The sequence below is a fragment of the Centroberyx affinis genome, unplaced genomic scaffold (genome assembly GCF_046629955.1).
Source record: "Centroberyx affinis isolate AG114_WGS23_722 - 3 ecotype Tasmania unplaced genomic scaffold, CSIRO-AGI_Caff_v1 ptg003228l_1, whole genome shotgun sequence".
Lineage (NCBI taxonomy): Eukaryota > Metazoa > Chordata > Actinopteri > Beryciformes > Berycidae > Centroberyx > Centroberyx affinis.
In genome coordinates, this window is record NW_027281263.1 from 51560 (window position 1) to 69647 (window position 18088).

An 18088-nucleotide genomic window follows, 5' to 3' on the forward strand; every position below is an offset into this window, starting at 1 on the left:
TTTGGCTAATAAAGTAAGATAAAATGGCCAGAAATACTGCCCCAAACACCTTTAAATGCCCCAAACAACTTTAAGATCAAATGGTGGATTTGCATCAAGCTGTGGGATTGTTTTGGATGCCAATCCAGAAGAATGACATTTTTATGTACTTTGTTCCATCAGGCTCCACAATGAACCAAAACTCAGGAGATGAAACCAAGTAAACAACTTGGAGTGGAAGTTTTTTCTGAGTTTTGCAGCATTTCTGCCCTCTAATCATGTACATTTTAATTTCATATACTTAATTATGACTTTGCTCTACCTCCAGAACACTTTCAGTCCTGTCTGGTTCAGCAGGTAGTTTATGGCACTGAATCTGCTTAGAGTAACTTTTTTAGGATGGAAGACAAGAATGCTCATTTGCTCCTTGATACCATATATTTTTGAAATTACACAACAGGGTGTCACCAGGTTTCAAGCACCCAAGTGCCATGAAACTCGCTCAACATATAAACAACCATGTAAACTGTCATTTCAAAGAAGAAAACCGGCAAGAATTACAATTAAGGGTTTTTTTCAGTGACCGCAGTAGAACGGCACGTTACACCCTGAAGACAACAGCCTGGTAACTGTCCCCATGTTTGTGTGTTGTGTTTTCCAGAGACTCCCGAGCGGCGTGATGGAGGATGGGAAGCCGGTGTGGGCGCCCCACCCAACGGACGGGTTCCAGCTGGGAACCATAGTGGACATCGGGGCCGACAGCCTCACCATCGAGCCTCTCAAACAGAGGGGAAAGGTGAGGGAAGCCATGTGACCGCTGCAGAAGTCTTAATGTGCTTTTTTTACTGCGTACTTGCTGAATTGCTGCTGCACTTTGGACTCATCTCCAAGAGCAACTGTTTGGAAAAAATACGTTTTGATTTCTTTCTAGCCATCAGAGCTTACAAAGAAAGCAAGAAAGAATGAAAGAATGTTACAATAAAAGATGTTCCTTAAATCTATATGTTCATTTGCTTTCTATTTATTTAGTTAAATTTCAAAAAGGGCATTTTTGGTTATGTGAAAGTTGTTACATTAAAAGCTGATCCTTAAATCTATATTCATTGCAAAGTATAATGAAGGGCAGAATTTAGATTATTTTGGCAGGGCACAAATGGGTCAATACGAAACAAAATATCGGCAGGCTATCGGTATCGGCCGATTGTGGTGTTTGAAAAATCGGCCCAAAATTTCCATATCGGTGCATCCCTAATCTCATGTGGAAGAGGCCACTGGACGTAATAAAACATCATCCATTCACTGACCTCCAGATACTGCAGCTGGTAGACGGCAGGCTTAATGTGCCGTCACCTGCCGGAGTGCAGGATGAATCTGTGGTATCTGAAGTCAAGTGGCTGTTAGAGCAAGACAAATAGGCTTTCCTCGATATTTCCCCCTCATTCTCCTCTAATTAACTTTTCCGCTGGCTGGCTGAGGTGCCATATCACTCTCAGAGAAGCTCTTAACGGTGCTGAGAGCCGGTCTCCGTGGTAACCCCTAAGCTTCCTGTCCGTCTCGGGTAATCTTTCCCCCCGGAAGGCCTCGGTAACTGATTGTTCCCCTTCAAACAGTCTGCTGGTTAATTCTGTTTACATTTTCCCTATAAAACACAAGGCTCTGTCACTTTTTAATGGGGACAAAGCTCTCAGGACAGTCAGTGTGTTTGCACTGTGTGAGATCTGTTATATTATATGTAGGTTATGTCATGTGTAATGGAAGAAACGTTTTCCACAAAGCTCTTGTAGAAAAACCTTCATGCATTTGTCTTACATCTATACATTAGTGCTGCAAGCCATTCTTTCTGGAATTTCATGCAGTAAAACCCAGAGGAGTGACCAAGTCAACTTGAGTCCCAAGTTAGTCTCAAGTCTTGAGGCACAAGTCTCAAGTCAAGTCCCAAGTCTAAATGTAGATTACCAAGTCAAGTCCATGTCATTAAAGTCAAGTCTCAAGTCTAAATGTAGAACAGCAGGTCAAGTCAGAACAAATCAAGAGTCCAGTATCAATTTAATATCTTAAAGAAAACTAAATATCTAGGACTTTTCAATGCAATATGGTTTTAATAGGATAAAAACTTGGTAAGAGCATCATGAGTTTGATTTCTATAATCAGTTTCAACTTCAGTAAATTCAATCATTCCATACAAATTCAGAAAACAGAATTTAAATTCAGTCGTCTGCTGGAACAAATCTCATCACTTTCAATCTGAGTCATTTACACAAACACAAGATCTCAAGTCAAGACTTTAGAAACCTTTTCAAGTCATCAAAGTACAAGTCAGAGTCAAGTCCCAAGTCACCAGAACCCAAGTCAAGTCAAGTCAAGTCTCAAGTCTTCTCTTCATGTATCAAGTCAAGTCTCAAGCAATCAAAATTGTGACTTGATTCTGACTCGAGTCCAAGATATTTTTACCCCCTAAAGGAAACACAGAATCAGGCGCCGTTACTTCTTGGTATTGAGTAGTCACTCTCACACTGGTGACACTGTCAACCAGTATACGATTAAGTGTGCCTTACCTCTCCAAAGATAATCACAATTTAAAAGACTTATATATAATATATTTATATAATATAAAGATCTGCTTTTCAAACAACTGGTTGCCAGTCCATTCCCTGTAACTTGTTGCAGCTTAAATGACCAAAACTTGATTTTTCCAACCAGTTCATTTTGGGGATGAAATAAAACTACAGCAGTTATTCAGCGAGGATTCAGTAAAAAGTAGAAGTTGTACCGTCTTTACATCTGTTGCATCTTTCCTATTGTACATGCTCTTCCTCAGGACCCAGGGATATTTGCTCCATCTACAGTATTTGCTTATTGCTATAGCTCTGACCCTGGCACTCACTACTATTTGCAGCTTGTACTGTAGGCTGGGCTTCTAGGAATTTTAAGCTTTTCCACCGTTGCACCTCCAGATCAGAAGTGAAAAAATGCGACTCCATGCAGCTTTCTGCTGTTCACACTGATTAGAAAACATCAGATCTGTGTCACGTGTGAGGGGGGAAAAAACAACACAATTTACACACTTCCAGCTGCAGTGTGTGCACGCGGCCTAATGAGTAATGGACGGACACATCCATCCTTCAGATCTTTGCTCGGTTTCAGCTTCCGGGCCGCGGCGGAGGGCCGTGACAGTCTGAGTCAGAACAATGTGCGGCCTGTCCCGCCGCAGCCAGCGTGTGCCAGTGTCTGACGGCGTGTTAGCTAACTGGAAAACCTCCCTGGGTGGACGTCAAGAGACGGAGAGGGGGGAGGGGCCCGCTCAGTGCATGATACCGTGTCATACTGTCCCGCCACAATAGCCGACTGTGTGGGTGACGCGCCTCAAACGCTGTCCGCAGTGTTGGTGATAGAGAGGATGGGGTTTAGTTTTAAATTAGGGCAGGAGAGAGGAGGCGGCTGGAGTCATCTATTGGCCTCTAATGCCGACCAGTAGGAATTGCAACAGCATTGACAGATCTCTGGCCCCGCCCCTCTCACCCCTCCTCTCCCCTTGTGTTACGGTGGCCTGTAATTGGTAGTGTTAATAGTAGTAGTAGTATTTGTAGTAGTATTTTTATTCAGTCATCACACACAATACAATAAGTATAAAGCAGTCTAGACAGTATAAACAAAATCAACAATCTATGTATTAAGTGGTGACTGAAAAGGCAGAGGCAGAAGCATAATGCTTATATATGCCTATCCTACATTCTCATCAATTTAAGCTACCCTCCAGAAATAAAAAATAATACTAAATAAAAATCATTCACACTTGTAACCCTCAAAAATAGCTTTATTAACCATTTGAAAACCAAAAGCGATTTACATTCTTAAATTTATATTAGCATTGTTCCATAATTTAACCCCAACAATAGAAATACATCTCCTTTTAATCCCTTTTTTTTTTAGCTTTTTGTATGGTAAACTTACAAACATCTCTCAAATCATATTTACACTCCTGAATTGAAAAAAACCTTTGCACACAGTCTGGCAGTGACTTTGTTTTAGCTCTGAACATTATTTGCATTATTATTGACACACGCAGTAAAGTCACAAGTCAAAGTGTCTTGAAATGCCAGTGTGAGGAGAGACTACGGGCCAGAAGTGAGTTTGGAAAGCTAGAAATCTCAGCAGCCGGTCAAGTTTTTCTCCCCCCAAGAGCCTAACCTCTTGCCAGGCTGTCCGTATAAATACGAATTTGTTCCTAAGTGACCTGCCTAGTAAAATAAAGGTCTAATAAACAAAATAAAGTACTTGTTGAGTGCTTATGAGTTTCCCAAACACCTCCCAGACGTGTCAGGAGGACGGCATTTTGCAGCTGGAACAGGCCGATAAAAATGGCTGGAACAGATATGAAATGGGAGAACAGCAGAGGACGGATTTAGAAACCACCCACAATACTACAAATAATCAACCACAAGTAGCATGTAAACAGGATTTAAAGGTATTGCAGAGTCATATAAACATCTTAATCGGAGTAATGTCTTACTGTGTGGCCATAATTCCATTATTAGTGTGCATGTAAACATAGTCATTGGTATTGATCAACAACTCTTTGAACTCCCGGCAGATATATTACAATCATTTTGTGCTATGGGGCAGGAAAAATCAGACTTATTGCCTCTTTAAGAATTTGTGTCTTTGGATATTCCTTTGAGACTGTATGTGCGCATTTAGCCAGAGGGGTCAGAGTGATTCATTTTCATTTCATTTCATTTCATTTATTAGTTTATTTGACAGGGACCGTGCACATTAAAAGAAATATGCCAGAATTAGCCAAGAAGGCTAGTTTTCATCTGTAGTCCCTGGGCAGGTAGTATAAAGAACAAGCATTGGACATTAGACATTAGATAGACATACATTGGTTAATAGAAAGAGGGAGTTACATAAACTGTATAACAGTAGACAAGCAATAGATAAAATCAGATCAGTTCAGCTAAAATAGTTTGTGTAAATTCATCAATATCATCAGTAGTTAGTAAGAGCATTATCAGTAGTTAGTGGAAGTGTCAGTGTCAATAAATATATATACACACAAGTCAAGTAAATAGAGATCTGAACATCAACACAAGATCAATATACAGTTAATAAAATCAGTCCGACTAGAATTGGTGACTGCATAGTTGCAGGGGTTTAGGGGTTCAGGATTTTGCTCAAAGGCACTTGGCCCGACCGACTGGGACGCACACATCAGCTGTTACAGATCTTCTGGTTACAGGACGGTCTCTGCCCCCCCCCCCCGCTACGCTTCACTCTGCCTCTTGAGTTTGGCTTTTCTTCAGATTAGCGGCCTTGCGTCACCTCCCCCCTCCCCCTCCCCCTCCCCCTCCCCCACCCCCTCCTCCTCCTCCTTCCCCATTTTCTCCTCTCTCTCTCTCTCCATTCTCCTCACGCGGCTCGGCGCTGTGGAATCCGTCCAGTTTGGGCTGAGAATGTGGAACATGCCGCCGCTGGAAAGAATGAATCGACTGTACGTCACCTCGGCACCGCGGCCTCGCCGTATTAAAGGCCAGCAGTGCCTCTTTAATTGGGCAGATTAAATGGCTTGGCCCGGCGGAGAGAGCCTTGTTGAGCCCCGGGACCCTGCGGGAGCTGGCTGTGATTGGCCTGGAGATCACAGAAACACAGCACCGACCCCCCCCACCACGACCCCCCCCACCACCCCCCCCCCCTCTAACACCCCTGGGGTCACATGCGTTCTCACAAACCTCTCCAGTATTAGTTCGACATGGTCGGTTTTAGCTTACAGAATGTGAAACGTGTGGATAGCTAACAGCCTGGGAGCTTTTAGGCCGTTCACATGAAAGTAAAGTAAAGGTAGAATAGAGGCAGAGCACAGTAAAGCAGAATAGAGCCGAACTTTTCCCTGCGAGCACCTGATGGACGGTGACTTGCAGGATGTTGCTAAGTTCAACAAAATCTGTGTTTTTAGCATCATGGAAGGTAGAAATTCATGTTAAAGCAGCTTTGGAAACGATATATTTAGATATAGATTTAAAGGTATTTAGGTCCTGATTTCACTCAATGTCTTAATGTTTGATGAGGTTTATCAATGCAACATCAGTTAATAGATACATAAATAACAACAATGTCACATTACCGTCAGAGAGGCTCAAATGAATAAGGACACTGACAAGGGCATCCTCTCCTCTCCTCTCCTCTCCTCTCCTTGTCTCCTCTCCTCCTCTCCTCTCCTCCTCTCCTCTCCTTGTCTCCTCTCCTCCTCTCCTCTCCTCCTCTCCTCTCCTTGTCTCCTCTGTCCTCTCCTCTCCTTGTCTCCTCTCCTCTCCTCTCCTCTCCTCTCCTCTCCTCTCCTCTCCTTGTCTCCTCTCCTCTCCCCTCTCCTCTCTCCTCCTCTCCTTGTCTCCTCTCCTCCTGTCCTCTCCTCTCCTTGTCTCCTCTCCTCCTCTCCTTGTCTCCTCTCTCCTCTCCTCTCCTTGTCTCCTCTCCTCCTCTCCTCTCCTTGTCTCCTCTCCTCTCCTTGTCTCCTCTCCTCCTCTCTCCTCTCCTCTCCTCTCCTCTCCTCCTCTCCTTGTCTCCTCTCCTCCTGTCCTCTCCTCTCCTCTCCTTGTCTCCTCTCCTCTCCTTGTCTCCTCTCCTCCTCTCTTCCTCTCCTCTCCTTGTCTCCTCTCTCCTCTCCTCTCCTTGTCTCCTCTCCTCTCCTCTCCTTGTCTCCTCTCCTCTCCTTGTCTCCTCTCCTCCTCTCTCCTCTCCTCTCCTCTCCTCTCCTCTCCTCTCCTCTCCTCTCCTCTCCTCTCCTCTCCTCTCCTCTCCTCTCCTCTCCTCTCCTCTCCTTGTCTCCTCTCCTCTCCTCCTCTCCTCTCCTCTCCTCTCCTCTCCTCTCCTCTCCTCTCCTCTCCTCCATGGTGGGACACACAAACACACAAACCGCTCTCCAATTACATTTCTAGAATGATTGACAGGCTTAGGCCTCCTAAGGACTCGAGACCCACGCTGTATTTTCAAGCAAATAATCCTCGTCATGTGACCAAACAGCATCTGGAAACACTTCATATGGTTTGTTTCAGACAGCTGTATGTCAGATAGGTGGGGTTTAGCCTGTTACACTGGACAATACAATGGGTGCCAGAAAGTTTAAAATATGTGAAAGTTAATTTAGTGTATTGTAATGCAGTGATTCTCAACCTTTTTCATAGGACTCCTGATTTAGTACAAATTAAGGCCACAGATCCCCATTTTTGAGATTTTATCTCTCGGACCCAAATCTGAGAATATTTTTATTGTCAGATTATGATTTTGTCCAGAATTCCATGACTATCTGTATTGTAGGTAGAGAGATAACAGAGAAACTATGATCAAAACAGTCATTCTTCCACATTCTCTAGTTGTGTTAACTTCTTGTAAATGAAATGATGGTGAAGTTTAACAATTCATCAATTTGCTGGGGACCCCCCGGAACCCCCTCAACGACCCCTGGTGGTCCCCGGACCCCACGTTGAGAACCACTGCTGTAATCGACACCTCATCTGCCACTATCAGTTGTCCGATGTGGCCCATCCCACCCATCTGGCACTTCATGCAGGTTAAAACAAACGCATATAATCATTTGCAGCTACTATGGACTCTTTTCACAAACATGGCTGACATATTTGTCTTAGCAGGTTACAGATCGGTTCTCATCAGTGCCAGCAATGTTAAAAATCCAACTTTCTGTCTCTTCCCACTCTGTGATCACTGATTTTGTGTTTCTTGTTTGTGTTTTATTTTATAGTCTTGCAGTCGTCTGACAGCAGATACAGAAATATATATCAGTGACAGCATCTGTATTGTGTTAGACTCCATGTTGAAACACAACATCAGTGATCACAGACAGAGGAGGAGACAGAAAGCTGGCTTTTAACACTGCTGGCTATTTTAGGATGGGAAAATGAGAGCAACCCACACACTCCTCCAAAAAATATGGAAAATATCCAAACTGAGGCTAACTAATGATGATGATGATGATGATGATGATGATGATGATAATCCTTTATTGTCAGATCCAGTCTGAAATTTTTCTTGCATCACAGCAGCTCCATTTGCAACATCACAGAAAAGACAAAAATTAAGACAGGACACAAAGATACACACATTCAACATATCATTACAATCACAAAAGACAATATTCAAGGCCCTTCAACGTACATTTGATCTGGGATTAAGCTCCATATTTAATTTTAGGATTGACTGGTGTACCAAAGAGTGCTTCAGTCTAACCCTGTTAAATCGTGGAACCCTATATCTCCGATTTGATTTTTAACAATTTGTATTCACTGTTCAGGACGTGGTCGGGGTCAGAGATGATGTTGTTGGCCAGCCTTAATATGTTATTATGATAAGCTGATTCATAGATAGATAGATAGATAAATAGATAGATAGATAGATAGAAAACTTTATTGATCCCAGAAGGGAAATTGAGTTGTCATAGCAGCCAAGACGCACGGATGACAAAATACATTAAAACAAAACAGATAAGAACACAAGAGGCTATCATGGCTAAAAAAGCAAGTGATTAAATAAATAAATAACGAGTTTCATAGAGTTTCTCAAGTGATTGGCTTACAATCTTTGAGCAGATTTTTATTTGATGGAGCAGTTTTGACTTTAAAGTAGTGGACAAACACTTGTACCATGTGTTATTACAATACTGTAGAACACTCATAATCACAGAAGTAAAAAAAAACAAGAGAGGAATTTGTCTACTCGCCCCAAAAGACCCAAGGCGGCGGAGAAACCAAATTCTTTGTTTTGTCCTTTTGCAGACAGTTTCAGTGTGGTCTTTCCAAGATAACAGATGGTCAATAATTCCAAAATATGTATTACCAATTGTGCTCCAGTGCACAATTGCTATCACATTGTGACAAAAACACACTCGCAGAGACGTTTGAGCAGCTTTGGCAAAAGGAATTCAGAATCGGCGTCTTTAGAAAGGTGTGTCGACCTCAAACACCTCCGATGAATGTGCCCCGCCCGCCTCTGCTCTCAAGGGTTTAGCATGTTATACTGTTTGTCCCATGTAGGGTGTGTGTGTGTGTGTGTGTGTGTGTGTGTGTGTGTTTTTCACATTCTGTTACAACCCCAGTATGGTAGGAGAATGAAGGGTGAGGGGAGACAACATAAACATGATCATTGTGATGGTGAAATATGACAAATGAACCAGCAGGAGGACAGAAACACACTGATATGTAAGAGTATAGTGAAATATTGTTTAGTGTTTGTTCTTTTGCAGGTAGTTACAATATTCACTGTTCACATTAGGGATGTTTAAACCCCGAGGAAAACAAGGAGCCAGAGGGAGGCCAAATCAAAGTAAAGAACAAAAACAAACCAGAACTAACTCAGAAGGAGAGGTCTAACTCACCATCTAAAGAAAAGAACATTGAAACAAAAAAACCTACTCCTGTCTGCTCTAACTAACCAAACAAAACATACAGAGGAAGGCATCCACTCCTAACCTAGTGGAATAACATGACTTCACTACATGTTGGCAAATGCAGGGCCCCTTACCTGCTCCAGTTTTCCTATTATATACACAAACATAAGGATTGGCCTTAATTACGGAAATTTAAATAAAAAGAAATGGCCATGAGCTCACAACAAACACAGCAGGCAGAGAGCAGAGAGGATGTTCCAGGAAGTTCCAGGGCTTTATAAAACATGAAGGAGGCCACCGATTGGTTGCTGCTGATTGACACCTCCTTCCTTTGCACTGGACACCAAACCAGGGACCTGGAGGAGGACAAGTAGAGGGGAGAGAGAGAGACCGGAGAGAGAGAGAGAGAGGTTGTCCCAGCTGCTGTGGGGTTTCAAACCAACAACCCTCATGATTCCACTTCACTGACCTTCTACTTCACTGGCTTTGTTGGCCGTCGATTTAGTTTTATAAAGAGTTTGGATCCAAAATGAAATCTCCACCGTCTGAAAAAAGTGACACCTACGCTTAGAGAATAACTATATATCAGTGAAGCAGGTTATGCAACACTATTAAAGTTATTATCTGCCGTGAAAGTTTTGCTTTCAAAATGTTTCGAGAACGCCATCATCTGGGTTTTTTCAGTATTGATGACCGGTGATTGATGCTTTTCAGGCAGCGATTTTCTTTCCCAAATGCAGCCAGCGAACAGTCTGACGCTGAGCAGATGCCGATGTGACGGCCCGCGCCAACCTGTGTGATGAATAATGAAAATCCAAAATGAAAGCTGACACAGTCGTCCGTCACATCGCTTAGTGAAATCAGGACCTAGATATCTTTCTGACATCGTTTCAAAACGGTTTTAGCTCGCAGAATGTGAAGCTGTGTGTGGACAGCTAACAGCCTGGGAGCTTTTAGGCCATTCACATGAAAGTAAAGTAAAGGTAGAATAGAGGCAGAGCACAGTGAAGCAGAATAGAGCGGGACTTTTGGTATCTCTGAGGAGTGATTTGTTGGGAAAAAGTTAAACATAAAACACAGAACATCCCAGCAAGCATTTGAATGACGGTGGTATTTAGGTCCTGATTTCACCAAACGATGCAGGTAGAATAATAATAATAACTTTATTTATATAGCACCTTTAAAAACAGAGTTTACAAAGTGCTTTGACAGACAAAATAAAAGCAGAATACTCAAATTATGAATTTAAAAGGCAATAAAACAATAATAAGCTGGGATTGTAGGATGAAAACCAAGATAAACCGTAAAATAGAATAAAAGTAAGATAGAATTAAGACAGAGTTAAGATAAAAGACGTAAAAAGACAATGGAAAGATGATGAAAAGACGATAAAAAGCAGATAAAGAGACGATAAAAAGCCTTCTGGGATCGGTTCAAAACAGTTTCCAGAGCTATTTGTTTGTTTGTTTGTTTGTTTGTTTGTGTTGACGTTGAACTTGGCCTCCTGCTCATCACCCTCCGCCAAACGGCCTGCTGGGTATATTTAGCAGTTTGGAAGGAAAGCCCTCACTACCTGTGTGTGTGTGTGTGTGTGTGTGTGTGTGTGTTGTGCGTTTACTGGACGGTGATGGTGGTTAATAATGCAGAGTGGCTGCAGCCCGCTCTGCTCTGGATCTGTTGACTGGCGTCTGGCTCTCAGGCCGTCACCGTGCCCCCCCCCCCATACATACACACACACACACACACACACACACACACACACACACACACACACACACACTCTGATCCTGTTACCTCCTGCCTCCAAATAATTCATCAAGCCTTGATGTGCGGAGCGGAGCGGCAGTTTGAGGCTGCAGCAGCTGGTATATTTATCCCTCGAGAGTTGGTAAAAAAAAAACAGAAAACAGAAACTTGAAATAGTCCTAAATCAGTGGAGAGGACAGACAGGAATAGCTTTTCAAAAGAACGGAAAGTAATGACTCAGACACTCAGGCATCTTTTGTTTCATTTGATTTTGCTGCAAAATGAGATATTTGTCATTTGAGGGAGTATGTAGCTTAAGCTGGTGATCATCACAAGGCATAATCATCCACCAATATGAACAGAAATCAGTTATATTTTTTAGAAAAAGCATCAATATATGTCTTTTTTTCCCCCTCATAAGACCCCCAGTTTGATACAACTTACTATGATGTATGCTACAAATTAGCTCTTGAAGATATATGTATGTCAGCCTGAAAAGTTGGATAAACTCTATTCTGCTTAGTTAGTTCCTTAAATGACAAAATAACACTTTACAGACCGGATCCTCTATATTCTGGAGATTTTGAATAATGAACTTCAGGTAGTGATTTCTTTTCCTGAAATAGAGATAAAGTGGAAATAAACTTTTAATATTTTACTCACCTGTGCTCTTTGAGCTGCGGTTGTCATTTATACAAAGAGCAGTAACAGAGAAGAGTGAAAAATTTTAACTTTTCTACTTGTATGTTGCAGCTTAGCACTTTACACACTGTTTACACACTGATAATTGTAAATTGTTTATAACTGGCCACCTTTCTACTTCTACTACTTCTACTTTTATCTATTCCTTGCTATTTTTATTTTTTATTTTTTATCCTATGTTATTATGTACATATAGCCTTTATGATACTTGTCATTTTTCCCTGTATATAGCTTTATATTATTATATATTATTAAATTGATATCCTGTTACTACGTTCGCTATTTGCACAGTTGTCGGAGTTGTTGCAACCCCATTTTACTGCTGTTGTACAATTATGCATGTGACAAATAAATCTCTCTCTCTCTCTCTCTCTCTCTCTCTCTCTCTCTCTCTCTCTCTCTCTCTCTCTCTCTCTCTCTCTCTCATTTCCTGAGCTTTGACGTTAATCCGTCCTCTTCTTGTCTGTGATTTCTTGCAGACCTTTCTGGCTGCCATCAACCAAGTCTTCCCTGCTGAGGACGACATCAACAAACATGTGGAGGACAACTGTGAGTTTGTCTTTTAATACTTCTCCACTCTTCCCTCCTACCTGGGGTGTGACTGATGTAACTGTAATTCATCAGATATGTTGCTTTGTTTCAGTTTGAAGTTGAATTCCTAAACCTCCCTTACTGACTGACTGTACTAAGTGTAGAAAACTACTTATCAACTCAGAAAGTTCATTTTCCCAGCAGCAGGGTTCTTACGCAGGTCTGGAAAGTCTAGAAAAGTATTAAAAATTAATCTGATCATTTCCAGGTCTTGAATAGTTTGGGAATTTGAAAAAAAATGTCTGGAAAAGTATGGAAAATGTTGCGGTTCAGGTCCGATACACACGTAATTATATCTTTTATGTTGTTGTAGAGCCACTTTGAGTCCACAGTTTTTGTTGATGTGAAGAATAATGTTCAGATAGAGGGACGCTCTTATTACCCAGCCGCTGTCAGCATGCATTATATCAAATACCCACCAAAATCAAATCCGGTCAAGAACATAGGGTCTGGGGAAAAATATGGAATTTTAAAATGGAAACCGTGTAGGAACCCTGCCAATCATCTCACATATTGTGATATTTGTCGCTGTGAAGAACAATCTTCATCTATACAGTGATATGACCTAGTTAGCAGGGGCAAGATGTCTGTCTGCGTAAATCATATTGAACACCAGACAAAATCTTCAGAACAAATCAAGGTCTGGAAAAAAGTATGGAATTTTTTAACTGAAAATGTGTAGGAACCGATGCAGGGATACAGCAGCAGCATCCCTGTCTGAAAGGTTGGGTCAGGGTCAGGCTGGTCTTTAATCCACATTACATCACTGAGCTTTAATTGACACGCTGTCCTCCAGTGACATGGCTGGAGGACACGTTTACAGCTGCACTAGGCGAGATCTTTATATTAAATACACTCCTCTTGTCAGCGTAAGTCACTGCAGTAGAGAAGAGCGCCTCATCCCCACTAACTGAAACCTGTAGATTCGACCTCTTTTCCCCAAATGAAATCCTGATGTTTGGACACAGGAAAGGATGAATCAAAAATTGAGAGTGAAATCCAAACTGTCTCCTGACCAGCAGCAGAGAGAGCTGGACTCAGCAGCGCTAGATCTTCTCCTCTCTCGTCTCTTTGGTGTAAAGCATCACAGACCGGCTGGGTATCGAAAGTCAAATTTCTCTAACTTTTACCTCTTGCTGCTATTTGTAGTCGCCGACATATAAAGTTGCCTAATGCAGCTTTAACGTCGGGGTGCGTTCAGATTCCGGGCTACAAAAGATACAAAAAAAAGTAAATATAACTACCGTATTTCCTCTAATAGTGGCCGGTAGTCAATTAAAAGCCGGGTCTCCGATAATGGCCGGGGCCGTGGTCGATAGGAACAAATAAAGGCCGGCCCCAAATACAGGCCGGGGAAAAAAACAAAGGAAAAAACAACAGTGGATACCAGTAAACTCCTGGTGCCTGTTATATAATGTAACTGCAGTTTGTAGTAACCTACAAGTGCCACAAGATGGCAGTATGCCACAAGACGGCTCGGCCGGCGGAAGTCTCTGGAGCGTGCCGTCGCCGATTACCGTATTTATCGGTAATGCACCGCGGTAACAAAAAAAACAGCTACCTAACGAACCCCAACAGAAGCAGATCAGAAAACAAGGAGGCTTTGTACTAAAATATGAGCAAATATACTTATCAAACAGAGGGAATTAGAAATAAAGGCCTGTCTCTAATATAAGCCTGCTTCCAATAAAGGCCTGGTACCCTCTGCAGTTGAGGTAAATAAAGGCCCGGGCCAATATTAGAGGAAATACGGTACTCTACCTTCCCTCTGCTCTGATTGGTTGGTGCTTTACCGCATCATCAGAATGTGGGAAAGGCCGAAGCAGCTGAACTTGAAAAATGACTGACTTCCTGTTGCACCTTCACTCATTCTTAACGACTCTGAAAACCAAAGGAAATTGTGCAGCAACATTTATATTTTTGGGATATTTGTGAGATGAGATACATAATAAAAATCATTTTTTTGGTGTTTAAAGTGCCCCTTTAAACTTTAATAATGTTGTGTGTGTGCAGTATTATTATGACAGAGGCTGTGTATTGCAGTTTTATCCCTTTAAAACAACTCTCTAGTAAATTCCTGTCTTGTTTGTGTCTCTCAGGTTCTTTGATGTACTTGAATGAAGCCACTCTCCTCAACAACGTGCGTGTGAGATACAGCAAAGACAAGATTTATGTAAGTATTATATGAGTAAAAGTATTACAGTTAATACATATATCTAGAGATATGTATTATTGGAGATATTTGTTGCCTTGGAGATATTTTATCAAATACTAGCTGGTGTTTTGGTGTTTGTTTTATCCTGCTTGGAGCATCAGCTGGGTGGAGCATTATACACACACACACACACACACACACACACACACACACACACACACACACACACGCACACACATGCACACAGGCATACCCATGAAAACACACACACATATGCACAGGAACATACATGAAAACACGCATAGTCACTAACACTGACACTCTCTTTCACTCTCTGTCTCTCACTTTCTCATGCTCTATAACACACACACACACACACACACACACACACACACACACACACACACACACCGGGGCTCAGGTGACCTCCGTAATGAGTCTGTCCTGTTCAGCCTCTGAAGTGACGGAGCAGCAGCTGGTCGGAGTCAGATTTAGGGCAAAGAGCCATCTAGTGTCAGGAGGAGGAACTGCTTCAGTCCGGACCAGGCAGGCTGCTCACACACTTTCATGTCCTGGACCCAGAAATAGACGCAGACACAGACCTCCATCTGATTTTATCAAACAGATCCAAATATGGGAAGTTTTGTTGCTGATTTAGTATTGAATTGTATTTCCATTTTACACCCATTAACGTGAATATGAGTACATTTCTTGCACATCATTAGATTAGATACACAATATATATATACGATATATACAGTATATATACAGTATGTGTGTGTGTGTTAGAGCTGCAACGATTAATCGATTAGTTGTCAACTATTAAATTAATTGCCAACTGTTTTGATAATCGATTAATCGGTTTGAGTAATTTTTTAAGAAAAGTACGTCAAAATTCCAGCTTCTTAAATGTGAATATTTTCTGGTTTCTTTCCTCCTCTATGACAGTAAACTGAATATCTTTGGGTTGTGGACAAAACAAGACATTTGAGGACGTCATCTTGGGCTTTGGGAAACACTGATCCACATTTTTCACCATTTTCTGACATTTTATAGATCAAACCAACTGATTGATTAATCGAGAAAATGATCGACAGATTAATTGACAATGAAAATAATCGTTAGTTGCAGCCCTAGTGTGTGTGTATGTGTATGTATAGGGTGGATTTTTTCTTTTACAACCACTGTCTTCAATTTAGGTAGATGGGGTAGTTTTTGATCTCTCCTCCAGCTGAGGGTTAAGCGCATTTTATGAACTCATGTTTTTCTTCTTCTTCTTCTTCTTCTTCTTCTTCTCCTCCTCCTCTACCAGACGTTTGTAGCCAATATCCTGATTGCGGTGAACCCGTACTATGACATCCCAAAGCTCTACTCTCCGGACACCATCCAGCAGTACCGGGGCCGCTCGCTCGGCACGCTGCCGCCGCACGTCTACGCCATCGGTGAGTGAAAACAAACGCACCCGCTGCTTCTTATTTTCAGTTTTAACCCCGCCCTCCTGCCCTAAACCTGCAGCTGAAGGGTTTCTCTCCAAAATGAAACATCTATTACTTGAAAGAAACTGATGCCTACTCTGCAGAGGTGGGATGAAGTCAACTTTGCTCGAGTCCCAAGTCGGTCTCAAGTCTTGAGTCTTGAGGGTCTCAGGTCAAGTCCCAAGTCTAAATGTAGATTACCAAGTCAAGTCCAAGTCAAGTCCAAGTCATTAATGTCAAGTCTCAATCAGCAATCGCATGCATTTTCTCCAGAAAATGCACTTTTCTAGATTTTCTTATAATATTCCTGTAGTGATTTACAGTGTGATCAAGTCAACTGCGCTTGAGCCCCAAGTCAGTCTCAAGTCTTGAGGCACAAGTCTCAAGTCAAGCTCAAAGTCTAAATGTAGATTACCAAGTCAAGTCCATGTCATTAAAGCCAAGTCTCAAGTCTAAATGTAGAACAGCAAGTCAAGTCAGAACAAATCAAGAGTCCAGTATCAATTTAATATGGTTTTAATAGGATAAAAACTTGGCAAGAGCATCATGAGTTTGATTTCTATAATCAGTTTCAACTTCAATAAATTCAATCATTCCATACAAATTCAGAAAACAGAATTTAAATTCAGTCGTCTGCTGAAACAAATCTCATCACTTTCAATCTAAGTCATTTACACAAACACAAGATCTCAAGTCAAGACTTTAGAAACCTTTTCAAGTCATCAGAGTACAAGTCAGAGTCAAGTCCCAAGTCACCAGAACCCAAGTCAAGACTCAAGTCTTCTCTTCATGCATCAAGTCAAGTCTCAAGCTATTCAAACTCTGACTGGAGTCTCCACCTCTGCTTCTCTGACTAAAGTGTCGGTATAACAGTAAAGCCTGTTCTGGTTTACTATTAAAGTTCTGAATCATCTTTTACAACATCTCATATTTGTCTTTATCTTCTTGATGAATCTGCTGCATGTGGCAGGAAGTCGTTCAGTTTCTCTTGTTTCCTGCTGCCAGACGTTGTCTTGTAAGGAAGCAGCTCACTGCTCATTGTGATTAATGTTAACAGGTTGGAGGACAAATGCAATGTTCTTATGTTTTTTTTTTTTTCCATTATCTTTTATTGTAGCGTTTGTTATCTTGTGTGTCGTGTCCCCAGTTTGTTGTTTTCTTTGACTATTGATTTTCCCCTCCGGTGTGAATAAAATATTTACTACTCTGTGTTTTTTTTTTTAGGCCTTTGCCTGTAAAGCAGTTATGTTTTTGCAGATGTTTTGCATCAGTTTTTCTAATATCGACTGCTAAACTTCAGTTTCAGACAGCAAAAGTTTTCTGTTTTGAATGAAACCCTTCACTTATTATTCACATTATCAAATTTTTAGCATTTTCGGGGCAAGTGATCCTTGATTTGTTAGTGAAGGAGTCAGGTACGCAGCGGCAAGAAAAGGCAGAAATGAAGTACTTTTTTAAGATTAGATTAAACTAGAATATATAACCTCTTGTCTCCTCTCCTCTCCTTTCCTCTCCTCCTCTCCTCTCCTTGTCTCCTGTCCTCTCCTCTCTCCCTTCTCCTCTCTTCTCTCCTCTCTCCTTCTCTCCTCTGTTCTCCTCCTTGTCTCCTCTCCTCCTCTCCTTGTCTCCTCTCTCCAACTCTCTCCTCCTCTCCTCTCTCCTCTCCTCTCTCCTCCTCTCTCCTCTCCTCTCCTCTCCCCTCCTCCGCTCTCTAGTTATAGTAGTGGGATTAGATTACAGTTTCCAAAGCTTCAGTTACCCAAAGGGAAACCTGGGGCAGCGATGGCACTCCAACTGTGGAAAAAAAAAGACTCAGTCACTCAATTCTTCTTTTTGCTGGTTTCTTTAAATTCTTTTTGTTTGTATTTTTTTTTTTTTTTTTCAATTTTTGTTTTCATTGGATGATTTTTGACCCACAGCAGAGTCTTTTTTTCACAGCTGGAGTGATGTTCTTACCTTAGTTTTCTGTTGGGGAGATTGGTTTGTCTAAGTTTGGAGAAGGGAATTAGGGATATTTTATTTATTTATTTATATAGCACCATTCAT

General features: G+C 41.6%; 1 protein-coding gene across 6 annotated transcripts in view; it reads left to right on the forward strand.

The window, feature by feature from the left end:
- Positions 1 to 644: 644 nt before the first annotated feature.
- Positions 645 to 18088, forward strand: part of LOC139660160 (unconventional myosin-VI-like) — a 146386-nt gene continuing 128942 nt past the window's right edge. For all 6 annotated transcript variants that reach the window (XM_071538232.1, XM_071538227.1, XM_071538228.1 and 3 more), the window contains exons 1-4: positions 645 to 775; positions 12301 to 12370; positions 14512 to 14585; positions 15880 to 16009. In XM_071538232.1, coding sequence (XP_071394333.1) covers positions 659 to 775; positions 12301 to 12370; positions 14512 to 14585; positions 15880 to 16009 — 391 coding nt within the window. In that variant the 5' untranslated portion in view covers positions 645 to 658. The remainder of the gene's footprint in view (positions 776 to 12300; positions 12371 to 14511; positions 14586 to 15879; positions 16010 to 18088) is intronic.